A 26,596-nucleotide genomic window follows, 5' to 3' on the forward strand; every position below is an offset into this window, starting at 1 on the left:
TTCTTATTACACGTTTCCTTTTAAAATACTCTCCTAAAGTCTGATGGGAGATGAAGAAAGTCTATGTGTAATGTCAATGGATGCAACTTAAAAAAAAAAAAGTACCGTAATGGCAGAAGTTGTGACACAAAATACTGTAGTGACATTCTAACACCGAAATAATATATCATCACGTATCCGCATTTTTTTTAAGTGACTACTATTTTGGGACTCATTTAAATGAAAAGAACGGCAGCCGGGATTCTAAGAGAGACGTTTGAAGGTGAAGGGACAAAAAGAGAAGGTCACAAACCCGGTCCCACACAGCTCAAACACCCTGCCCGGAATGCGCGCAAGCGCAGAATGAATCCTCCTGCGCAAAGGCCGGGCCGGAAGGGCTGGGGCGAGTGGGGCGGGGATAGGGTTGCTAGGAGAACGCGATGACGTTAAGGCCTCGGCGTTCCTCTCCGCCAATGGGTGCTATCTGCCGGTAGTGACGCGCTGTGTGCGTCGCGCTGACGACGCGCGAAGGGCACAGATCTAAAGGCCCGGAGGACATTCGGCCTCTGTGAGCTGCAGCCTTTCTGAGAGACCGGTTGTGTGTTCGCCATCTTAGGGAGTGAGTGTGGTTTGGCCTTCCCCCGCTGTGGGTGCAGGGAGCGGAGCCCGGGAGGGGTGCTCCTTTGGCTGTAGGCCCGGTGGACTTCCTCCTTTTGGGAGGCCGCTGTGACCTCCTCAAGGGCGCGGAGACTGGAAGAGGCCAGGCCCGTGTAGGGGTTCCCGGAGTGCAGGTGACTTTGGCGGGCCTTCCAGCCCTCTTGGCCTTTCCTCTTACCATCGCTTCCTCTTCTAGGAAGATGTACTCGTCCGTGGTGCACCTAGCGCGGGCGAACCCCTTCAACGCGCCTCACCTGCAGTTGGTGCACGATGGTCTCGCGGGGCCCCGCAGCGACCCCGCAGGGCCCCCGGGCCCACCCCGCCGCTCTCGCAACCTGGCAGCCGCCGCTGTAGAAGGTGAGGTCAGACCCTGTCCCTATACGGTCGGGAGGTACACTCGTGGCCCCCTCGGCTTTCGTGGCCTGGCCCGGCCTGGAGGACAGGGAAGGACGCGTTCAGCCCTTCAGGACGGCGCCCAGTTGCTTTGTCCGAGGATGTCAGCCCGTTCCGTCCTTACCCGGGTGTCGGATCCTTGGCCCTTCATCAAGGACGTGGAAGGGCCTAGGCTCTGTTCCCTCCGTGACCTCCACGTCCTCGATAGCCTAAAGACATAGAGGCCGTGGCTAGCTCCTTCTCTTCTCCGCCGTGAGCCCTCTCGGTCAGCTGACTAAGTATTGGGTAAAGCCTTCTTCCTAACTTCTGGCCGGAGTAGTTCTAACTGTATTACCTGTTCTTTGATTTTGCTTTAATTTTCTTAAAAGTACTTCCTCCCTTAGTTGTTCCTTTATTCCCTCCCTTGGGTGTTCCCGGGGTCTAATACTAGTTGACACAAGCTATGTGAGATAACTGAGACATTTGTAATGCTCCTGATCTGTAGCCCCAGCGAGACCATAGAAAGGAGATAGTAGTTAATAGGAATACTTTCCATCGTCTTTTTCGGTTTTCTTGATGTTTAGACACAAATTTATTTTAATCCTTTGTGTTTTAAATCCCAGTGGAGTGTATATACAGAGAAACGTGAAAACCAAATTGCAGGAAGAGTACTGAAAGTATTACCTACCTTGCATTTGTAAACTATAAAGATTTTAAAAAATCATGTATGCCTTTCTGTTCTGTTCTTTCTTTAGTGTGGGTAAAAAACCTTTACATGATCAATCGGTCCTTCAATTTAGAAAGTTAAATCTGTGGTCATTTGTGTAGTAAATGTATTTAACTGGAGAAATTTGCTTATCTAGTTTTTCACTATAGGAATCCATAAGTGGGAATAGTATTGGTTAGTGTTTGGGGTAAGAGGTTTGCAAGCTTTTACATGATTTGAGTTTGATTTGTACTTCAGAAATGTGTTCTTATCAGCCATTAATAATCTGAAGTTTGGTTTTAATTGGAAGAGCTATTAGTGATGTAGAAAACTATCTTTAAAGTTAATATGGCATAATGAGAGAGGGATAGTATCTCACAGATAAGAACCTTCATAATCTTTAAACAATTGTTTTGATTTTGGCAGTGGATTTTGTGTTCACACCAGGTGGAAAACTATTTTTGTTTACTTGTAAACCATGGCCAGAGCTGTTAAGTTGTGATTGTACTTTTTCACAAGGAAATGTAGTTTCTCTTGCATTTCCATGGCCTTAGTCATCTCTGAAGAAATACTTATTTGATTTTTTTTTTTCAATCAAACAGAGCAGTATAGCTGTGACTATGGATCTGGCAGATTCTTTATCCTTTGTGGACTTGGAGGAATTATTAGCTGTGGCACAACACATACAGCATTGGTTCCTCTAGATCTGGTTAAATGCAGGATGCAGGTTTGTTTTTGCATGTTGGACTAAATAAAACATTGTTGAAGCATGGCTGTTATCTACTAACAAGCTGTGTGGAAACCTAACTGTCCAGGAGGTAAGTTGATAACCAGTAACATGAGTATTATATTAAAATGCATGGTGTGTCTTGTCTTATTACAGAGTACAGTTGTGAATATGGCTCCGCGAAGTTTTATGCACTGTGTGGCTTTGGTGGGGTCTTAAGTTGTGGTCTGACACACACTGCTGTTGTTCCTCTGGACTTAGTGAAATGCCGTATGCAGGTTTGTATTGAGATGACAACACTGAACATCTCTTTTGTGTATGACTTAATTCCAAATAATATTAAAGGACTTCACAAGTGAGAAGAATTTGAAGACATTACAACTGCCAGAAGTTTTAGTAGGAAACCAAACTCAAATTTCTTTTACTCAGTAAGATTTTTACTTTAGTGTTTTAAATCCAAGAAATACCTCTTTTAAGGTAAAGCTATGTGTTTTTTTTTTTCTTTTTTGCTGCTGCGCTTAATTCTGCCTAGAGTTCTTAAAGGCCTGCTGATTTTTAATGCTCCAAATAGCATTTTATAAGCAATTACGTCCAAATAGCATTTTATAAGCAGTTACGTGTCAGAGCAGGTTGTCATTCTTTGTGCACTGTATGATGTGACTTCATATCTCTTGTTTATTGATAAGATCAAGGCAGAGAACACTGTAGATTTAAAAAAAAAGACAGTGTTTGAGTATTTAAAATTTGTGGGCAAAGCTTCTTGCATACTTACGTAAAAGATTTTCTTTTACAATTAAAATGTCTTAATTAGGATTATTGAAACAAAAATAATCAAACATCAAAAATTTATTTGTCCCAAACAGGATTAGAAGTCTACTTACCTAAAAGAGAAAGGAAGGTGAAATATTAGCAGGGAGAGGAAGGTGATGTATGTATATCAGCCCCTATAGTACTGGCAGAAATAGATAAGATGTTTACCTCTGTTAGTTAATCGAGTGAATATTAAGTATCCCTTTGCTAGAGTGTTTTATGCATGTCTCAAAGTGAACTTAAGTCAAAAGAGAATTATGTTGATGTACCTTTTTAATTTGTATTTAATTTGATTGTCTTAAGTTCACAAAACTATAATTAATGAACTAGCATATTTCAGGGATGTAGACATGATAGATTTTATAAAGTAGCTTTAAGAGTAATTTTTAAGTGGTTAGAAGAGTTGGGTGGTGGAAAAATCTCTTAAAGTCAGTTTTATTATGTATTTTTATATGAATTTTATTCTCTTAATAACCTACTAAGACTTAAGTCTCACTGAAAGAAAGCTAGACTTTAATGTACAAAAAGTTACATTTACAAAGATAATTATAGACATTAAGTGGATAACATGGAGTGAACTTGTATTTACCTAACTTTGTATACTTACTAGAGATTATATAAAAACCAAAAGAAAAAACTAATAACAAAATTATCTATGAGAAGTATTATTCCTTTGGTACATTTTAACTTTTTTTCTTCTCGTTTTATGTACAGGTGGACCCACAAAAGTACAAGAGCATATTTAATGGATTTTCAGTTACACTCAAAGAGGATGGTTTTCGTGGTTTGGCCAAAGGATGGGCTCCGACTTTCATTGGCTACTCCCTGCAGGGACTCTGCAAGTTTGGCTTTTATGAAGTCTTCAAAGTTTTGTACAGCAACATGCTTGGAGAGGTATGTAATTTAACTTTGAAATGGAAAGTCCTAAGCTTTTAACTTAAAGGGTACGACCAAAAAGCATCTTCTTTGTTTGATCCACTTTATTTTAGAGCTGAGGAAATAGTCTCAGAAAGAGTGAACGTGTTTCAAATCATAAGGCTATTTTAATAGAGACAGGATAAGATAAACTGCATTTTGTTAGATTTCAGTGCTTGTTTTTTATGCTGTGCTGCTTTCCAAGGAAGTTGGATTTGAGTTTAAAAATATTCAGTGTACTATGGTTGATGTTCAGTTCAGTTGCTCAGTGGTGTCCAACTCTTTGCCACCCCACGGACGCCAGGCTTCCCTGTCTATCACCAACTCCTGGAGCTTGCTCAAACTCATGTCCATCGAGTTGGTGATGCCATCCAACCATCTCATCCTCTATCGTCGCTTTCTCCTCCTATCTTCAATCTTTCCCAGCATCAGGGTCTTTTCAAATTAGTCAGTTCTTTGCATCAGGTGGCCAAAGTATTGAAGTTTCAGCTTCAGCATTAGTCCTTCCAATGAACATTCAGGATTGATTTCCCTTAGGATGGACTGGTTGGATCTCCTTGGTGTCCAAAGTAAACACTAAATACTGAGAAGTATTCAGTGTTTTGTGTTATCTGTGGACTGTGTGATAGAGAAACACTTAAAATACCTGAAATTTAGCCATTTTCCAGAACTGTCTCTTACTGAGAAGAGCCCATGCAACAGCAATTCATGTTCCTCCTTGTGTTTCTTCATTTAGGAGAATGCCTATCTGTGGCGCACATCACTGTATTTGGCTGCCTCTGCCAGTGCTGAATTCTTTGCTGACATTGCTCTGGCTCCTATGGAAGCTGCTAAGGTTCGAATTCAAACCCAGCCAGGTTATGCTAACACTCTGAGGGATGCAGCTCCCAAAATGTATAAGGAAGAAGGCTTAAAGGCGTAAGTAAACATTTGCCTAAATATGTAGTATAAAATACTCATTTGAGAAAACTGTATTTGTTAGCACATTAACTCTCAACTTGGGGGTTGGAAAGTACCCTTGTTAGAATTCCTGTCATCTGTGTTCACAGTTAACACTTGGCATATGGTCAGGCCACACATGCTTCCTTAGATCCACCTTTGTGGATGCCCGTCTTGAGCTGAGTTCTACTTGTAAACTTCTGGTTTCTTGTAGTTCCAGTCAAAGAAACATCCAGCAACTTTTTTGGTTGTATAGTCAAAGGTGCTTGAGTCATTGGCATGTAAGATAAATATACCTGCATGTTAGTCTTAGGTTCTGATAGAAATGACATGCAATTATGCTGCCATTTTTTACTATCAGGACTCGACTGGTGTGCGGACACTTCTGTTAGTAATGAAGAACTCTGCTAGATGAATATGTGCAGCTGAGTGAAATAAGTCTTCTGATTTCCTAGGTTCTACAAGGGGGTTGCTCCTCTCTGGATGAGGCAGATACCATACACCATGATGAAGTTTGCCTGCTTTGAACGTACTGTTGAAGCATTGTACAAGTTTGTGGTTCCCAAGCCCCGAAGTGAATGTTCAAAGCCAGAGCAGCTGGTTGTCACATTTGTGGCAGGTTACATAGGTATGAACTACTTAGAACATGTTTGTGAAATTAAGAACAAAGAATCATTTCCATTCTTGACTTCTTTTGTGAGGGAAAAATATTCCAAAGAAGTTTTACCTTTCCATTGCATTTGATATACTCATAAATACTTGCTAATTAGTTCCTAAAATAATTGTTTTGTGGTTTGCATGTCATAATTAAACTTGGGAGTGTATTGACTTCACTGCTATACCTTTTTTTGTTAGTTTTTCCAAGAACAAATTTTTAATACAAGAGAAAGTGTTGGTTAAAATCTGAATATAACTTGCGGGATGGTTCTGTTTTACATAGGGTAGACTGCTTTATAATTAATTTGTCAGTCTCACTCTAAAATACGGTTTTTTAAAAAAAAAAAATTTTACCACTCATGGAAAGGTTGTCGGCTATCGTGTGAAAAAAGTTTTTTTAATTGACTCCATAACGGGTCATTTGTCTTGACTTTTTTCAGCTGGAGTCTTCTGTGCCATTGTTTCTCACCCTGCTGATTCCGTGGTGTCTGTGTTGAATAAAGAGAAGGGTAGCAGTGCCTCTGAGGTCCTGAAGAGGCTTGGATTTAGAGGTAAGATTTGTTTCCTCCCCTCTAAAGAAAGAGTAACACTTGGGAGTATATTTTTCACTTACATTTCATATTTTATCCAGGTGTATGGAAGGGACTCTTTGCCCGTATCATCATGATCGGCACTCTGACTGCACTACAGTGGTTTATCTATGACTCTGTGAAGGTCTACTTCAGGCTCCCTCGCCCTCCTCCACCTGAGATGCCAGAATCTCTGAAGAAAAAGCTTGGGTACACTCAATAGATAAATGAAAGCAAATATGGACTGAATCTGCGTGTTGATCAGTGTTTGAGGAAAATGCAGAAGGAACTTTTATATATTTGACAGTGTAGGAAGTTGTCTATTCCTAATATAATTACTGTAGTACTCTTGTCAAAAGCAAGAGTTTCAAACTTAATGTGGAAATAAACCCAACTGTACATGATTTGTCTGTGATTTGATAATTATTTTTAAAGCTAAAGAATTAATTCTAAGGTGGAAAGAATTATACATACATTAAAACCTCAAGGAAAATAATTTACTGTTGGTTGAATACTGTGATCCCTATTTGTAAGTTGTTATATGTCTCAAGTTTGGTCACTCGAGAGAGTTCTTACATTTTTAAGAACCATGCCCTAAATTTGTAAAAACTTAATTTAACTGTTAAATGTGAATATGGATAAATATTCATTTATAGTTATATTTTGACCAACACATTTCAGTATATAATCAAATTTTTGCAACACTTAGTATACTTTTAAAAATCCTAATCCGTTTACTAATCCTTATTTATTTGTAAAATAATTTAATCTAAATTAGGCTAATTCTTAGAATGATAGTCTTTAAAACACCAAAGCTATTGACAGCTAGAAAGTATTTCAAGTAACTTAATAGTCCTTGCACAAATCTGACTTTCTGAGTTACAGAAAGTTTACCTTAAACTCTTTTCAGTTAGTTTTTCACAAAGGTACTTACTTGACAACTGGAGTGGGTGAATGCTCTTGAGAAAGCAGCACTTTATATATTCACGCATGTGATACTTGATTTAAACCCAAACTGATTTTTCTAAAAACTACTAAGTTTCCCCTTGTATTTGGCTAGGAATTGTTTTCAAGTCTGATTACATTTTACCTTGAGGCCTTTGGGTATAATAATCTGAATTTGCAGCCCCTGTGTAAATTATGCAGATAGGACCTCAGGAAAAAACTTCTAAGCAGTCTAAACAGCAAGAGAAGTGTTCTCACTACAAACCCATGTAATAACGATCAGTGAACTAAGTTTAGAAAACAAGTGTATCTTCCTGCGTGTTAAGCTTCTGTATATTATCACCAGGTTTAGTTTAAGGTTCCGGTCTTTGTTTTACCTGTGTTGCAGAGGAAGGGGAAGGGTTATGCTTATAAATTTGGACCAAACTGTCAAAAGGTAGAGCTGCAGTCTGAGCTCTAGCAATGATGGCTGTGACAGTTGGTGTCACCAGTGTGCATCAGTTACTGTTGTGTGACGAATCATCTGAAATATATTGGCAAAAGACAATATGATCTCAAGCTTTTTGTGGGTCAGCAATTCTGGAGCTTCTGTTGGACCTTTCTGCTTCTGGGTTTCTCCTGAAGTTAAGTGAGATGGTAGCTCTGGGGTCCTCTCCAAAGGGTTTTTGACATCCAGGCTAGGAGAGATTCTTTGAATATCTCCCTATGAGTGGCTGAGCCTTTCCTTGAAAGGCAGCTGGACTTATTTCAGGACTCTGAAGCTGGGTCTTTTTTAGGACTTAGCCTTGCAAGTGATCACTTTGGTCAGCAGGTACCTGGTCAAGGTGATCACTATACTCTTGATCACCTGAAGTCATAGAAGGTCAAATCCCAGCTTCAAAGAAAAGGAACACTGACTCCACCTCTTTCTAGGAAGAGGATCAGTTACATTGTAAGAGCCTGTGGGATTGGATATGTATGAATATTATGTGTGTGTGTGTGTGTGTGTGTGGCCAGTCAAAGGTGGACTGTGGATTTAGGGTATGTGGTTCAGCCAAACTTCATCATGAGATGGATTTCCACTGCCAGCCTTGTGGGATTCAAGTTTTTATTTTCAAGAGAGGCAATAGGTTTTATTTGTGGATATTGACATAAAGTGTGCTGTGTTCAAGCTGTCAAGAATTACTTGCTATTTATAGTTCAGAGATACTTCAGAGCTATTACTAAGGTAAAACCATTTCATCAAAATTCAATTAAAATGACCACTTAAAATATGAATTTCCACTTTATATTTTAAAGTTGAATTCATGCTGAAAATACTCTAATAAGGAAATTTTAATAACATTGTTTTCTCACATTTAGTTTTAATAAAACTTCAGTTCCACAAAGTAGAACCCAGTGGAATGAGTATATATGATTACTAGTTTAATTGGATTATAAGAAAGTCTGATTTTTGCTGAATTATACTTGTGGCTCAGCTGGTAAAGAATCTGCCTGCAATGCAGGAGACCTGGGTTCCATCCCTGGGTTGGGAAGATCCCCTGGAGAAGGGAAAGGCCACCCACTCCAGTATTCTGGCCTGGAAAATTCCATGGACTATGTGGTCCATGGGGTCTCAAAGAGTCGGACATGACTGAGTGACTTTGGCTTTCAGTGATACATACAATGAAATTGAAGTTACAGTTTAACCAAATCTGTATCTTGTGAAAGATGCATGAACTGTTTTGATGCCATTTGGGGAGTGTCCACAATATTCATGGCAGTCTTCCTGCTAAATTAAGAGTTATATGTTGTTTCTTTAGTATAAATTATATAATCTTCAATGTTATATGCCAACTTGGATGGGAAGGGGTTGGGAGGAGAATGGATACATGTATATATATGGCTGAGTTCCTTTGCTGTTCACCTGAAACTACCACAACATTGTTAATCTGCTATACCCCAATACAAAATAAAAAGTTTAAAGTTAAATTATGTAGTTTTTTACACAATATTTTTATTATTTGTAAGATAATTCACAAAATAATTGTTAAAAATCCCAGATACAACATGGATAAGAAACTGATTTCAAGCTTCGATGAATCTAGTGCCTCTCCTGATATATCAAACGAGATACCTTAATAACTAGCTACTCCTAAACTGAGCGACTGAACTGAAACAGCTCTTACCTCAGGTATTACCTGTTGAATCATTTTCTCTTTTGCATGGCAGCCTTGACGTCACATCCTCAGAAGTTATAGGAGATGTTGATCTCACCATTGATACGATTCTTATATCTTTGGTGACTTGAATTTCCTAGAAAGCAACTAAGGTTTTCATGAGTGGTTTTTACATACTCTTAAAGTGCCATGCATGCAACAGTCAGGTTGGCTATACTGAAGGGCTTCCCAGGTGGCCCTAGTGGTAAAGAACCAGCCTGCCAATGCAGGAGACATGCATGAGTTCAACCTCTAGGTTGGGAAGATCCCCTGGAGAAGGAAATGACAACCCACTCCAGTATTCTTGTCTGGGAAATTCCATGGACAAAGGAACCTGGCTGGTTACAGTCCTTGGGGTCACAAAACAGTTGGACACAACTTAGCGACTAAACAAACAGAATGGAGTTGGCAGGAAGTGGAGAGAACTAAGAGGGAGATTAAATAAGAGATGCAAACTTCCAGTTACAAAGTGACTCATGGGTATGAAATGTAGGGTGGGGAATATAGTTAATAAAAATGTAATCTATTTGTATGGTGATGGAAGGAACTAGACTTACGATGAGCATTTTGAAATATATAGAAAAATCAAATCACTATGTTGTGGACCTGGAACGTATGTAGTGTTGCAGTTTAATTCTACTTCAAAAACAAAGTCAGAGATCAGATTTGTTGGTATTGGTGGGGTGGGGGGTAGGAAGAGGAGATTGGATTGAGGTATTCAAATGGTACACACTTATATTAGGGATATAATGTACATGATAAATATAATTAACATTGGTGTATGTTATATATGAAAGTTAAAGAGTAAATCCTGAGTACTCAGCACAAGGAAAAACATTTATTTTTCTATTTAATTTTATGTTTACATGAGGTAAATTAGGTTTACTAAAAAGTGGTAATCACTTCATGATGTAAGTCAAATCATTATGCTGTACACCTTAAACATATAGTACTATATGTTGAATATATCAGTAAAACTGGAAGAAAAAAACCCATAAACATCTTTGTGAGGTAATTAACTGTATACATGTAGATACTGTTTATGCTAGGCATTTGAAACTGAAGCTAATGTTTGTGGGTGATTTTTGTTAAGATTATTATATTGTACTTTTTTTCTTTGGCTGTGCCATGGGGCTTTGGAATCTTAGTTTCCTGACCAGGAATTGAATCCAGCCCTTGGAAGTGAGAGTATGGGGTCCTAACTATTGGACCACCAGGGAATTCCCTGTATTGTACTGTTTTTTTTTCCCACAACTTCATGGAGGAATAACTGATATACAATAAACTGCACATATTTATTAAAAGAGTACAAGTTGATGAGTTTGACACAAGTATATACCTATGAAACCATCATTGCAATCAAGATATTGTAATAAATATCCTTCACCCCTCAATTTGCTTTTCTAAAAAGCTATATTTCTCAGGCAACCACTGATTTATTTTCCGCCCCTATAGATGAGATTGGGTTTTCTCATGTTAATGTAATGCTGTTTTAATTATTTTTTAACGTGGACCATTTTAAAGTCTATTGAATCTGTTACAATATTGCTTCTGTTTAATGTTTTGGTTTTTCGGCCAGGAAGCATGTGGGATCTTAGCTCCCAGACCAGGGATTGAACCCTCACTCCCTGCATTGTAAGGTGAGGTCTTAACCACTGGACCACCAGAGAGGTCACCTGTAATGCTATTTTAAATGTGAGAACTTCCTTCTTTGCTTTGGCCACTTCTGGTCACATCAACACCACACATGAGTTGTGCTGCTTTGGGGCAGCTTCTGTATGAGACTTGGCAAGCCCTCTGAAATGTACGTTGCCCCCACCTCCCAAACCCTACTCTAGTTGCCACTTCCCTACCTCATTTTAGGTGCCTTTTCCCTATTTCCTAAAGCCATGAAGGACCCAGGAGGGCTTACATGATTCTTTTCCTGCAGCTCCCTTGTTGTTGTGACTTTTCTATCGATGGTTTCGCTGACTGTAAATGGATAATGCATGTTACAGCCCTGGTGGACTGTAGCCAGGACTACAGCCCTGATGGACAGTTCTCTAGATAAGACCCCACTTCACATACCATGCTCCGTGGCAGTCAGTGAGAGCAAGTGGACATTCAGATCCTGCCTCATCTTGATTTCCCACTGCTAGACTGGCAGACCATGAGTGTGTGTACATTTGTGTGTGTGTGCACACATAAAACATGGGCTTCCCAGATGGTGCTAGAGGTAAAGAACCCGCCTACAAATGCAGGAGATGTAAGACACTTGGGTTTGATCCCTGGGTCAGAAGATACCCTGGAGGAGGGCCTGGCAACCTACTCCAGTATTCTTGCCTGGAAAATGTCACAGACAGAGGAGCCTGGAGGGCCATAGTCCATAGGGTCGCAAAGACTCGGACAGGACTGAAGCAACTTAGTACACATGCATGCATGCGTGTAAATGCATGAGTGTGTATATAAGGGGGATGCATAAGGTCCTTGCTATATAAAGTTGCAAACACGTTTTGTATAAAGTTCTAAACATATTTTAGCACATTTATTTTGGGAAATCAAGTGCTTAGTCCACAAATTTTTATTTTTACTGTACAAAATAGAACCTACTACAAAATAATATTTACTCCAAAATTTCATTATTTCCGGCTGTCAGTCTTTTTATAACATGACAGAGGTCCTACTAAAAAGAGTTATTTCAGTCTAATCTAAATAATTTCAGTCTAATCCATATCTGAAATGTGTTTTATCTCATCTTTCATATCTTTAATCTCAGCTCGGACTGTTGTTAAATTAGATATTTTCTCTTTTAAGAAAGCAATTTCTTTCTCTCTCTGTTGTAAGTCAGTAACCAGTCTCCCAATGCGTAGTGTTAAATCATTTACCAATGGTTCCAAGCGGGAAAAATCCTTCTTTAGATTATACACCTTTGGTTTTAGATCATTTGCAAAGGTCACTGTCTTCAGGACTTTCGCTCTGTCACTTTCTAAGCTTAAAAGCCTATCTGTGTGCTTGTTGAAATCACCCTGTAGCTCAGAAAGTATCTTCTTAACAGAATTAATTCTTTGTGAATTTTCAGATGCTGTCTTTCGGAGCATTGCTGTTCGGTCAATGCTACTTGAAAGAAGGTCACCTATGTTTTTGACTGTATTTTTTTCTACTTTTTCTATTTTATTTTCCAGTTCTTGTACAGAATCTGTCAATGATGTTACATCAGTTACTAAACCTGACATACGTCGTATGTCTGTTTTTATCGTTGTAATTTTGAGACCGATATCTTTTGCCATGGAAGTTGTACTTTGGTCTGCTTTTGCAACATCTTGAGAAACAGTCGTCAGATTGTTGTTCAGTATATCCTGCTTTTCGCTTATCCTGCTGGACCAGGTTTTCACTTCATAAATTTCCTCCTGTAGATGCTTTAGATGAGTAATTATTTGAAAAGCCTTCAATTGTTCTATGATAGCTTCAGACTTCTGACACTGTAAGAAAATATAGTACCAGAATAATTAAATTGATTAAAATCTTAATGTTTAAGATACAACTTAAATTTTAGGTGTCATTTTAAACTATAAAGTTACTACTCTTTTGGAAAGCGTTTGGTAAAAGATGCATTGTGTATTGGTAATGAATAGGAAGGAAAACATTAAATTTCATGTTACTACAAATGGCATTTTCCAGTTCTTTTTGCACCTTCAGTCCTCAGTATAGAGACAGAATGAGCTCAGTGAGGGACAATGATGTTTTTTCAGTTGCTGGAGAAGAGAGGAGGAAGCCACCTGTACGTAGGTACATGTGTGTGTGTGTGTGTCATTCATTTGTGTCTGACTCTGTGACATGGACTATAGCTGGCCATGCTCCTCTGTCCATGGAATTCTCCAGGCAAGAATACTGGAATGGGTATCCATGCCTTCTCTGGGGGATCTTTCCGACCCAGGCATAGACCCCAGGTCTCCTGCCTTGCAGGCAGATTCTTTACTGTCTGAGCCTTCAGGGAAGCCCCTCCTGCAGATGAGCTGTAGTAAATTTGAGAGGTCATACACTGCAAAGAGTTGACTCATTGGAAAAGACCCTGATGCTGGGAGGGATTGGGGACAGGAGGAGAAGGGGACAACAGAGGATGAGATGGCTGGATGGCATCACTGACTCGATGCACAGGAGTTGGTGATGGATAGGGAGGCCTGGCGTGCTGTGATTCATGGGGTCGCAAAGAGTCGGACACGACTGAGTGACTGAACTGAACTGAACTGAACACTGCTGACACTATGTATAAAATAGGTAACTAATGAGAACATACCGTGCAGCACAAGGAACTGTACTTTCTACACTGTGGTGACCTTGTATGGGAAGGAAGTCCAAAGGGGAGGAAAGTGGCTGATGCATTTTGCTGTACAGTTGAAACTATCACAACTATACTATACTTCAGTAGAAATTAATTAAAAATAAATTGGGGGGGATCAAGACAACATGACTTCTGAAACACAAGTTTGTTTGTAGGTATAACAAGTGCCAGAATGAAGGGACTTTATTGTTGAATTACTTTCATGAAAACTTTTTTTGGGGTATTGAACTAATTCCATTTAATTAGTGATCTCTGGAGAAGGCAATGGCGACCCACTCCAGTACGCTTGCCTGGAAAATCCCATGGATGGAGGAGCCTGGTAGGCTGCAGTCCATGGGGTCTCGAAGAGTCGGACATGACTGAGCAACTTCACTTTCACTTTTCACTTTCATGCACTGGAGAAGGAAATGGCAACCCACTCCAGTGTTCTTGCCTGGAGAATCCCAGGGATGGAGGAGCCTGGTAGGCTGCTCTCTATGGGGTCACACAGAGCCAGACACGACTAAAGCGACTTAGCAGCAGCAGCAGCAGTGATCTCTTAAGTTCCTAGTATGTTGTTAGGCATGTGAAGTCTGAGGGACATAAAGATGAGCACAGCTTCAGCTGTGGCTTCAACTCAGTTCAGTAGTTAAATAATAGAGATGGTGGATGTGTAAAAACAAAACAATAAACAAACAATTATCTCCAAGGTTCTAAAATTCCATGATTTCAAATACAAATCATTCTCACCTTTTTGGTTTTTCAATGCCATCATCCTTCCCCATCATCCATTGAAAATTGATGTCTCTAAACTGTTTTGGTTTAACTTGGACACATTAGCTGATGATCATTTTGAGCCACACAACTGCCTGGAAAAACTTCAAGTTGTTATTTTTGTTGTTGTTGTTGTGAATATGTGTTATATAGTGGTCTTGGGGAAGCTGAGTTATTTTATTGTATTTTGAATATTTGAAGTTTTGTTGCATTATGCTATTAGTTAATAAAGTTAAGAGGAAAAGGGGCAAATTAAAGTGCTGATTATGGTAATAAGATGGGTAAGTATCATGAACAATACAAAATTGAAAATTAAAACACACATGCTCAAAATCCATCCATGTTGTCATAAACGGCAGGATATCCTCCCTTCTGGTGACTGAATATATAAGTGTATTAAAGTATCATGCTGTGTACTTTAAATTTGCACAATGTTGTATGTCAAATTTATTTAATTAAAAAATAAAACACATGTCAAGCTTCAATTAAGTTTCAATCAGAAGATTAACTTATGCCTGTGTGCTGTGTGCTAAACTATGAAGAAAAAAAATTAACAAATGTAAAATATATTGTCAAAGCCTGTGTCCAAACAGATATACATTGTGATTACACTGAAAAAAGGAATTCCATTTATAACATTAAGAGTCAGTTGTTCCATTTTAGCACATTTAACTTTCAGCTTGTTTCCTAGGAAAGCATTGTTTTAAAGTGGAAATTGTCTATAGTTTCCTACTAAAAATCACAACCAGCTTCATTCAGCAACATTTACTGTGCTGATATGTACTAGTTTGATCAACAGTTTCTGCTTTCAGGAAGTTTGTCACTTAGTTTGGGAAAGAAAAATAATGTAAATAGATTACTTAAAATTCAGAAAAAATAAGGAATAAAAACCAAATATGCAGACTGAAAATTTTTTTTTTAATATGCAGTTTAAAGTCAGCAAGTTTTTTCCAAAATAATTGTATTTCTTCAATATGTTTTTTATGAATTGTCTTTCTTAAATTGCATTTGCCTGGTTCACTCAGGTAATCTGCTAGAGCTATTTTGGTTACATTAACTTAGTTCTACTTAATGTAAATAAATACTTAGTATGCTTGGACTATTATTTTTATGGAGGCTTAAAAAAGGAGCAGTCATATAGTTGCAAAGAAATGACAAGCAGAAATGGGGCAGCGTTGGGAAGCGCAGTGCAAAATAGCCATGTAGGAGAAGGTCCTTGGGAAAATGGCGGAGGGCCAGAAGAACCCCGGCTTTGCGTGCTGCTGGCTGAAAAACATCTGCCTTTAGCTATGCTCGGCGCCAAGATTTAATAATAAACATTAAAGATGTTGCTTGAGAAAATGGGTTATGGGATAAACACATGGGTCACTTAGAACGCGCTGCCCTTGAAATATTGTTTACTGATTATGTCTTAACCCCGTGCGCGCTCTGCTGGCCATATACGCTAAGCTTTTTGTTCCTGCTTCTATAAAAAGGCTTAACTGCGGAAATAAATTTGTCAGTCCTTGCAAGAGACTGTCCGAGTGTCATTCTTTCAGGTTCATCGTTTCCAAGTCCCGGGCAGAAAACCCCCAACAGGCAGTAAAAAAGTTAATTCAAAGCCTCAATATCCCCTTTTTGCCCCATCATATATATTTGGTTCCAAAATATATTTTAAGATTTTTCTCAATAGTTTTATGCAGTATTGATTAGTGGTGGGGAAGGTGGCCCAAAGGTGTGTTTTTGTTTTTGTTTTTTTTATCTTGGTAAAGAAGTTAGATTGTGAAAATGTTATAGTGGGTGTGACAGTAATGAATAGCCAGAGCTAAGAAGGAAATCAAGCAGTAATTGCAAAACCTCAAGTTTTATTTTTTAGGGGAAATTTTTGCAACAAATTATATTTGCTGAAAGAGATTCTCAAAGGTGAAAGGAGAAGGCTTACTTTCATCTATTTCATTCTAGGTTATCATTTATTAATGTATCTATTCTGGTAGAGTAGATATAACTTAACAGTATTAAACAATGAAGACATTTCAGAAAGGGCCAACTTTATTCTTAGAAGTATTAGATCATTAAGAAACTGCTAGTAAGCTTCTTTGTTTCATTTGTCAGCTTATAAAAACAGTATATTATGAACATCTATTGGTCTTCACTAAAATAGAAACTCAATACAGTATAGGAATAGCCTAGAAATTACTTCACTGAATTATGTTTATTATTATATAACAGCTTGTTTAAGCTATTTGCCTAAGATGAACAGAAGAGTTGGAGTCTATCAGCAGCTCAAAAGATTAACCCAGTAATTTAAATATTTACTAATATTCCTAGTCTCATCACATAAACAAGGTACTAAGCTAGATGCCTTGAAATTGTGGTGCTGGAGAAGACTGTTCAAAGTCCCTTGGACTGCAAGGAAATCAAATCAGTCAATCCTAAAGGAAATCAACACTGAATATTAACTGGAAGGACTATGGCTAAAGCTGAAGCTCCAAAACTTTGGCTGCCTGATAAGAAGAACCAACTCAATGGATAAGACCCTGATGCTGGGAAAGATGGAGGGCAGGAAGACAAGGGGGTGACAGAGGATGAGATGGTTAGATAGCATCACTGACTCTATGGACATCTCTAGGAGATAGTGGAGGACAGAGAAGCCTGGCCTGCTATAGTCCATTGAATTGCTAAGAACTGGACACGACTTAGTGACTGAACAAAAAGCAGCAGCTAGATGCTGTCCTGTAATGCTAAACATTGTCTTAATCTTCAAGCCAAAGCAACATGAGTCAAGGGAATGATTTTTGGATCCAATCAGCCTTCCAAAAACTTTGCTAAAGGATTTTTGAACCATACTAAGAGACCTGGAAATTTTATTGATCTCTAGAATTTAAAACCACTTAAAGCCAGAAGGGCTTCCCAGCTGGCTGAGACAGTAAAGAATCTGCCTGCAATGCAGGAAACCCAGGTTCGACCCCTGGGTTGAGAAGATCCCCTGGAGAAGGAAATGGTGACCCACTCCAGTATTCTTGCCTGGAGGATCCCATGGATAGAGGAGCCTGGTGGGTTATGCTCCATGGGTTCATAAACGTTGGACATGACTGAGTGACTGACACTGTACACTGTAAAGCCAGAAGAGAGTTTAGAAATTATTTGGTACAATTCCCCCATTTTACAAATTAAAAAACTGAGCCCCCAGAGAGCCCCAAAACACACAGAGTTAGTGGCAAAGCCTAGATTAAAAGATTCCAGTCTAAAGTTTTTTTCTCTTCCACTGCTTTCTCAGTCTTCCTAAACATCTACTGATTCCTTCTTACACCCAAGGCCCACATAATTTTAGGTCACATTTAAAACTTTTGAGGGACTTATATCTAGTTTAATGGCAACATACTCTTGCCTGGAAAATCCCACGGACAGAGGAGCCTGGTAGGCTGCAGTTCATGAGGTCACTAAGGGTCGGACTCAACAGAGCGACTTCACTTTCACTTTTCACTTTCAAGCATTGGAAAAGGAAATGGCAACCCACTCCAGTGTTCTTGCCTGGAGAATTCCAGGGACAGAGGAGCCTGGTAGGAAGCCATCTATGGGGTCGCACAGAGTCGGACACGACTGAAGCGACTTAGCAGCAGCAGCAGCAGTAGTGGACACATTTGGCTGAATTACAGCTTTTTGAATTCTCAAGATAGTGCTACTGATAGCCGATTTCTTTTTTTCCTCCTTGGTTGAACAGCAGCAGGTACAGTGGGAGGTGAGCAGCCTCTGGAGTTGGACAGACTCAGCAGCGAGACTGTAAGATTTGGAATCTTGATCTGTCTCCTCATTTGTAAAAGGGGTCTCATAGCTATCAAAGCTGTGGTGAGAATTTGCAATAACACATAGAAAGTGCCTCTCACAGGGACAGAGACAGGGACAGGGTAGGTACTCAATACGCAGAGCTGTTAGGATGATGATGGATCGTGGGCCTCCTAGCAGTGGGACACATAATAGGCTCCAGAAGGCTGGTTCTGTCTCCCTCTGCTCTGTAAAGCTGGGATGGAGCATTTTGACTTGTGTGAAATTAATAGTCCATAGCTGAACTGAAACAGATGTTGGGTGAATTTGCAGAGCACACCAAATGTGTTTGGTGAATTTGGAGCATCATTAGTTTATAATGACATCATAATAATCTTTGCTCAAGATTATAGTCATACAAAGGCCTACAATTAGATTAAAATTAAAATAATGCTATTGGGAATTCCCTGGTGGTTCAGTGGTTAGGACTCTGCACTTTCACTGCCAAGGGCACTGGTTCAATCCCTGGTCAGGGAACCAAGATTTCCCAAAAGTCACACAGTATAGCCCCCCCCTCCCCCCACTGCCCCCCCCCAAAAAAAACAAACCAAAAACATTAACTTTGTATCTTACAAATTTAGTTTTCTATCAAACCATACAGGCTAATAAATCAACATTTTTCATTATAAAATATAAAAATTCACCTTCAGTCAACAGCTTCTCATCTTAACACAAATTTAAGGAACTATTACTACAAATACACTTTTTTTTTTGCAAACAAATAGGATTTATTACAGAGAAGGCAATGGCACCCCACTCCAGTACTCTTGCCTGGGAAATCCCGTGGACAGAGGAGCCTGGTGGGCTGCGGTCCATGGGGTCGCTAAGAGTCGGACACGACTGTGTGACTTCACTTTCACTTTTCACTTTCATGCATTGGAGAAGGAAATGGCAACCCACTCCAGTGTTCTTGCCTGGAGAATCCCAGGGACGGGGGAGCCTGGTGGGCTGCAGTCTATGGGGTTGCACAGTCGGATACAACTGAAGTGACTTAGCCGCAGCAGCAGCAGCAAGATTTATTAAAGAGAAGTGCAAAGCTCTCAGCATAGACATTGAGGAGGGTAAAGAGTCCCCCCAAATTCACTTTTAAACTTAAAAAAAAAATAAGGTGTTTGTTTTGTAAGTGATTTATATGTGTTAATGAAAAAAGTGACAGTATTCTAGAAGAAACTGATATAAAATTTATTATTAATTACAAAGATACAAAAATGTGTCTCGGAACATGGTAATCTTCCTTAAAGGGAAGACTAATAATGTAGCTTAATATTTGATACATTAGGGAACTTTCTGAAATTTCAAGTATCTGTGTTAAATAAATGAATTTAAGAAACACAGGAAGACAAATTAGGTACATTTAAATCTCTATAATTACACTTTTTAATAGGAAAACACCTGAATAAAGGAATATATACATGTGTACCTACATGTGCACAATATTTTCTCAAGAAATACTTGCAGAAGTGTAGCTTTCATATTCCTTGTAACTGTCACTATAGAGCTCAGTGACCACCTTATTTCCATTTTATTTTCTGTAACCATCACTATGACACATATTCTAGTTAATAATAAAGATGTATCAAATCTGGTGACACGCCAAAAAATAGGTAAATATATAAAACTGAAGAGTGCAAGAGATTATATCTGTCTTGGCAGGATGAAGGCTGAAACGAAACAGTTTTGGCTAACTTTACAATCTATTTTATGAGTGTGAAAATAAAACAAATACAATTTTCCAGTGCACACAGATAAGAATTTAGACATTCAGAAGTCAAGAAATTTAATGTTAAGATTCCAGAAATTAATGCTATGCTCCTTAATAGTAACACTCTTTCAGGCTTACTTTTCAGGCTGTCTACTATAAATCTTCCTAATCCCAATGTAGCATTCATTTGGAACTTTTCCAAAAATGTACAAATTTACATAATAAAACCACCTGACCATACCTATCTTTTGTAGCTGACTGCTTTCAAGTTCTTTGTGTTTAATTCCACTGAAATTGCATTACAAAACTGGGACTATAGTTGGTTATTGGCAAGAAGAAACAAGTAAGAACTACTTCTGTGTGCAATTTTTGAAAATTAACTCAATTTTCAACTCCAACCTTGGACACTTTTTTGTCAGTTTCTTTCTTTCTTGAAGGATAATTGCTTTACAGAATTTTGTAAAGGTTTTCTGTCAAACCTCAACATGAATCAGCCATAGGTCTTGATACATCAGTTTACCAATAAAAGTCTTATATGCCCCCCCAAACCTGTACATTTCTGATTATCATTATTGCAAAAATCTGTCTAGGCCTCCCCTTAATTTCACCTCAATATTCCATGTTTTATTCCTTGTGACTCTATTATATAATTTTGTGTAAATTAAAATTTTGTGTATGCTGTACAGTAGAAACTGACACAACATTATAAAGCAACTGTACTCCAATAAAGATTAATTTAAATATAAAATAAAAAAATAAAATCACTGCGTGAAACAAATTTGGTTGGGTGATTGGTTTGGGGACTCTAAAATAATGACATACTTTTAATTACCATAATTACCACATTATTTCTCACTATGCTGCTTTTTCCTCTTTAAAATATGCCACAGGTTTATTGGTATATTTTTATTATAAGTAATTTATCTAATGATCATGTACTGAGCAAACTCAAGAGTCTGTAACACAGTTAGAACCTTAAAAAAAATAAAGATATACAAAAATGTTCCCAAAGTCCATGCTTCAAAGGATCCACACTTAATTCAAAGGGAAATTCTTCAAAAAGAACATGTTTACTCTTTTTTAACAAAGTTCTAACAAAATAAGTTCTTACAATTATCCATAACAGTTTAGAACCTTAACAAAAAGTAAAAATGTTTCCCAGGCTCCTCAGTTTCCAAAAAGTGCATAATCAATTCATTGCAAAGCACCCCAGGCATGTTTTATTTTGGATAAAATTGTCTGGATTCTTAGCCTGCAGTAAACTGCGACAGAAATGAAGAACTGGCGGAGGCAAACACATTACTGATCAACCTGATGGTAAGATCAGGTCAATGCAACACTTTTTTAGGTGACAGAAAAGGTATAAGGGAGAGACATTAAGATTTGAAAAATAGCAAACTGAGGTCATTGAGTAAGGAGATGAACACCTCTCATTAGCTCCTAGGAACATTAATATATTTGGGTTCAATATAACAGATGAAATTCAAAATAATGTCCGTTAACTATTAGAAAGGGGATTCCCAAATGGTGCTAGTGGTAAAGAATCTGCCTTCCAAAGAAGGAAGCACAAGAGACTCAGGTTCCATCTCTGGGTCAGGAAGATTCCCTGGAATAGGAAATGGCAACCTGCTCCGGCATTCTTGCCTGGAAAACTCCACGGAAAGAGAAGCCTGGTGGGCTACGGACCATGGGGCCACAGAGATTTGGACACATGTGAGAGACTGAGCAGACACACAATTATCAGAAAAACATTTAAAAACATTAAGTATATACTTCAAAAAAGCAGAGAAACATTTTTAAAATATCTCTATTTAAAATGGTTAAAATGAAAAGTTTTATTGCTTAAAAAAAGATAAGGTTTGATTATTTGGATAATCCATTTTTTGTGGTATCTCACTTACGTTCTAATAATTTAGGATGAAGTGAGGCATATGGAAATAACTCAAAAGCCTGGAGCTAATCAGCTTGTGCATAATGGTGTGGTTCATCAGAATAAATGCAGTGCATTTAGAAATCACTATCGATTTCTTTATTTTCTAGATTATATTCTTCTGGAGTCCCCTTTTCTCTTGTGCTTGAATATACTATAAAATCGTGAACTTTTCCTTTGAGAACATCCAGGTCATTCTGCATCTTTAATATGCTATTGTCATACTGAATTCCTTCTAGGGTCTTCTGCATCTCCATGATTTCAGATACTGCTTTCAGCATATCATCTTCCATGTTAAACATCTGAAGGGTCAGGTCTTCCATTTTCTTTTCTGTCCCGATCAGATCCTGAGAGACTCTCAGAACAGAGCGAACAGCACTTTCAATTGTCGGCAAATGTGTCTTGCATTCTTCAACTTTAGGTTCGTAGCTGGAGAGTTTGTTAGTTAGGTCTTCATCTCTGGCAAAGAGAGCATGCTGCTCCTCCTCTAACTTCTCCACCGCTTTTGTGTCAGAGCCAAGCTGCTCCTCTACTCGCAGAAGATCCTCTTCTTCTTGTCTCTGTATAGTTCTAATATTTCTTACTGTGCTATCTTCCAAATCTTTTAGCCTTTCAGTGAGCAATTTTATTTCCTGTTCAGCTGAGTTAATTTGGACAGTGACTTGAGAATGTATATGTTTTGATTCTGATTTGAAAACGTCTGTATTAACATTCATTTCTTCTAGGCTTCTCTTCCAGAAATCTGTAACATTCTGGAATTTCTCATTAAGGCTTTTCATCTTTTGGGTGAGCATCTCTTCACTGGTTTGAATGTCATGCATGATTCTTTGGAGGGTGGCTACTTCCTGCTCAAACTGGGTCACCAAAGACATGGAGGATGTAGCTTCCTGCAGGATACTTTCAGTAGAGGCAAGCTGCATTTATAACACAAAACAATTCCCAAGTCTACTTAATAACTTTTATATTAGGGAAACATACTTTAGCAACAATGTGCCAAGTTCAAGTTCTGAAGATGTCTAAAATATCCAAGTACATCAGAATCATGCAGACAAAAATAATAATTACTTAATAGTTTTTTAAAAAACATTTAAAACACATTTAATAGATTAGGGCTATGGTATAAAAATACAGCTGTTTCTCATCCCTTGGTATGCACCTGTGTGGGATTGGTTTCCCTGTGGATACTGAAATCCATGGATGCTCAAATCCCTCATATAAAACACTGTAAAAGGGCACAGTGTTTGTGTATTATAAACTAAATCATCTCTACTTATAATTCCTAATACAATGCAAATGACATGTCAAGAGTTGCCAGTGAATGGCAAATTCAGATTTTGTTTTCTTAAACTTTCTGGATGTTTTCTTTTCAAGTATTTTTTGATACACGATTGAACACTTGGATGCAGAACCTATGGATATGGAGGGCAAACTATAAACATTGGAACTTCTAATCCTCAATACTGATTATTTGTGCACTTTCAAATATTCCAAATAATGTTAAAGAAGCCTGAAACATATCACATGTCCTTCTTTTTTGATTCCAATGTAAGTCAACTTAATTGTCATTTTAAGAGTTACTTGGCTTTTTAGAAACTGATTTAGTTATAAAATTTGTTAACTTTCCTAAGTTATATGACTCCTGAAGACTTCCTGCCTGAAAAGAAATTTGTTGACTGAGTTTTTGCAGAAAAGGTACCAGAATCAGATCTTATAGCTATCACAAAGGCAAAAAGTGAATTAAAAGATCAGTTTACAGAGACAACTCATGTCAAATAGTAAAGTGTTCTAAGTATCTAAAAATTATGGTAAACAGCAAATATCTAAAAGTATAAATATCTAAATATCTATAAATTATGGTAAGCTCCTGGCATCTCCTAATATGTCCAGAATATAGAAGGACCAGGTTGAGGACCTCTTTCTTAGTCTACCCTCACACAGATAACAGCCTTAGAGACTACAGGAAGGCCTGGAAACAATCCTTAGTTTAGCAAATATCTGCAGCATTATGTTAAAGTCATAGCACTGTACAAGACACAGTTCTGCCCTTGCACAGTTTAGTTTAATTGCAGAGAAAGTGAAGTTTACATGTGCTTAACAGGGAAAGAGTAATGGAAGCAATTACATAGGGTGTCCAAACCGAACTTCAATGACCAAGGACAATATTATAGAAATAATATCTAATACATGCTTCTAGTTACTTCCTCTAAATCACCCTACATACTACAGCCAGATTTAGGATTTTAAAAACTGCTGTGTACATCATGTGTGTGTGTGTCAGTTGCTTAGTTGTGCCTGACTCTTTGTGACCCCATGGACTGTAGCATGCCAGGCTCTTTTGTCCATGGAATTCTCCAGGCAAGAATACTGGAGTGGGTTGCCATTTTCTTCTCCAAATGTACATCATGCTGCTGCTGCTAAGTCACTTCAGTCGTGTCCGACTCTGTGCGACCCCATAGATGGCAGTCCACCAGGCTCCCCCATCCCTGGGATTCTCCAGGCAAGAACACTGGAGTGGGTTGCCATTGCCTTCTCTGGATGTACATCATGGTACAACATTAAAAAAACCTTACTACTTCTTCATACTCCTAGGAGAAAGTGCCAAATTCTATAACCCCTCTATATGCTATTTTCCTTCCACTTTGCCTAGCTAAGTTCTTTCCTTTGTTCAAGACTCAGGCCAGGCCTCAGCTCCTCCTTCATGGCCCTCACTCTGAGAGCCTGAACTCCTGTAGCACCTATTGTATTACATATTTACCACTTATTTGGCACTTAGCACATATAACTCAAGAATTCTTGAGTGTTCACTCTATACCAGACTTGAGCTAGACACTGAATATAAAAATATAGACAAAGTACAGTCCTTGACTTCACAATTTGATAGGGGAGATAGCGTTTTGGATCTTCTATGTCATGTATTCTGGATCCCTAATAAGATGTACTGAGTATACTCTGTTTCACTATTAGGAACTAAGAATACAGAGAAAAAAGACAGCATTTGCTCTAAGGAGCAGTGAAGAAGACAAATGAATTAACAACAACAATAAAAATCACAGTAGATGATTATTTGTGTCATGCCAGAATTAGCACGGGGAGAAGGCATGCTTAGAGGAGAAATCAGAAGTCTGGAGGAAATGAAGAGGTTTAGACTCTCAAATCTGACTCTAATAGGCTGATAAACTAAACAGGTGAAGCTATGAAAGTTTCTAAATTCCTTAGAGGAAGAGACCACGTCTTATGCCTTTTTGTACTGCTCATGTCTCAGGGTCTAAAGAACACGTTTTTTGATGTTTAGGAGGAAAAATGTCCAGGAAACCTGGGTCTACCCCAGTGGTCTACCCCAGTCAGGACCTGAAGCAGTTCCAGGTGATAGTTCTAGGTGACTGTTTGATTGTTCCCAAACAATGCATGAACAGTGTCATTCTGAAACCTTGTTTAAGAACTATTTTTAATGTACATATGTAGACATAATGCAAGTTCCTTTAAAAAGCAGTTCTGAGAAATACTTGTACATTGTTAACAGTATTATGTTTAGTTATCTTCTTAGCAGCACTTTGAAGAGACAAGCTTATCTTCATCCAAGGTAATTTCTTGTTTGGGCTTCCCAGGTAGAGTTAGTGGTAAAGAACCCTGCCTGACAATGCAGGAGACATAAGAGACACTGTTTCAATCCATGTGTCGGGAAGTTCACACAGAGGAGGACATGGCAACCCACTCCAGTATTCTTGCCTGGAGAATCCCATGGACAGGGGAACCTGGCGGGCTATATAGTCAATAGGGTCACAAAGAGTTGGACACGACTGAAGTGACTTTGTACACATGCAAGATAATTTCCTGTTTAGGCTGTTCACCAGAGTTTCACTATAACCTGGAGGCAGTATAACCCAGGAGACCCAAGGACAAGATCAACTTTTCAGGATAATAAAGGTCTCAAGATTTAATGTGCAATTAATGAGTGACTGGTGCTCACACCACTCATGTCTGACTCTTTCCACCCCTATGAACTGTAGCCCACCAGGCTCCTCTGTCCATGGGATTTTCCTGGCAAGAATACTGAAGTGGGTTGCTGCATTTCCTGTATCACAGGCAGATTCCTTACCGCTGAGCCACCGGGGAAGTCCTGGAACTCCACAATAGTTAGCATTTATGGGCTGTGAATATATTTTAATAGTTTTTCATTTTTTAAAAAAGTTAAATTCTTAAATTTATTACTGCTTGAAAGTTTTCAAAGAGTTTGCATGTATATTGTATCTCATTTGATTTTAATAAAAGTTTTGTTACTCTCATTTAACAAGTGATGAAATAGAGGGCAAGAGAAGTTAAAGTGATTTTTCCCAGGTCACACAGTTTTGTGAGAGCCCACGTCTAGCTGTTTTCCCTCCTACTGTATTAAGCTGGCCTTTAAGGGCCTGCTTTGTAAAGAGGCAGCTATTGTTAAATTACTCCTAGGGCAGATTGGGAAAGAGCTATGTGAAGATGGAATATTTCTTGAATCCTAGGGTGATATTTTAAATATGTTTCAAAAGCATTTATTTATTTACTTTTAATTGAAGTATAATTGATTTACAATTTTATATTAGTTTCACGTGTACAACATAGTGATTCAATATTTTTATAGATTATACTCCACTTGAAGCTATTA

At 38.4% G+C, this 26,596-nt stretch overlaps 2 protein-coding genes across 4 annotated transcripts in view; one reads left to right on the top strand and one right to left on the bottom strand.

The window, feature by feature from the left end:
* Positions 1 to 451: 451 nt before the first annotated feature.
* Positions 452 to 9,226, top strand: SLC25A3 (solute carrier family 25 (mitochondrial carrier; phosphate carrier), member 3). 2 transcript variants are annotated; one of them, XM_010831572.1, is made up of 8 exons: positions 452 to 598; positions 833 to 993; positions 2,598 to 2,719; positions 3,966 to 4,145; positions 4,903 to 5,084; positions 5,561 to 5,733; positions 6,203 to 6,313; positions 6,394 to 9,226. In XM_010831572.1, the coding sequence occupies exons 2-8, from the start codon at positions 837 to 839 to the stop codon at positions 6,552 to 6,554; spliced, it is 1,086 nt and encodes a 361-aa protein (XP_010829874.1). In that variant the 5' UTR covers positions 452 to 598; positions 833 to 836; the 3' UTR covers positions 6,555 to 9,226. The 2 variants fall into 2 exon arrangements, with proteins under 2 accessions (XP_010829874.1, XP_010829873.1); XM_010831571.1 differs by lacking the exon at positions 2,598 to 2,719 and adding an exon at positions 2,317 to 2,441 and having other exon boundaries at positions 483 to 598.
* Positions 9,227 to 11,962: 2,736 nt separating this feature from the next.
* The window catches only part of IKBIP (IKBKB interacting protein), a 24,570-nt gene continuing 9,936 nt past the window's right edge, over positions 11,963 to 26,596 (bottom strand). Inside the window, exon 3 of one of the 2 annotated variants that reach the window (XM_010831574.1) lies at positions 11,963 to 12,911. In XM_010831574.1, coding sequence (XP_010829876.1) covers positions 12,156 to 12,911 — 756 coding nt within the window. In that variant the 3' untranslated portion in view covers positions 11,963 to 12,155. Of the gene's footprint in view, positions 12,912 to 21,816; positions 22,872 to 26,596 lie in introns of those variants that run through there. The other variant, XM_010831573.1, reaches the window with a different exon arrangement.

The sequence above is a fragment of the Bison bison genome, unplaced genomic scaffold (assembly GCF_000754665.1).
Source record: "Bison bison bison isolate TAMUID 2011002044 unplaced genomic scaffold, Bison_UMD1.0 scf7180017864529, whole genome shotgun sequence".
NCBI lineage: Eukaryota > Metazoa > Chordata > Mammalia > Artiodactyla > Bovidae > Bison > Bison bison.

Bases quoted from the DNA above. Each gene is read 5' to 3' on its own strand.
- SLC25A3 (XM_010831571.1), top strand. From the start codon at position 837: ATGTACTCGTCCGTGGTGCACCTAGCGCGGGCGAACCCCTTCAACGCG. The intron at 994-2,316 runs GTGAGGTCAGAC...TCAATCAAACAG, and splicing joins GGCAGCCGCCGCTGTAGAAG to AGCAGTATAGCTGTGACTAT. The intron at 2,442-3,965 runs GTTTGTTTTTGC...TTTTATGTACAG, and splicing joins TGGTTAAATGCAGGATGCAG to GTGGACCCACAAAAGTACAA.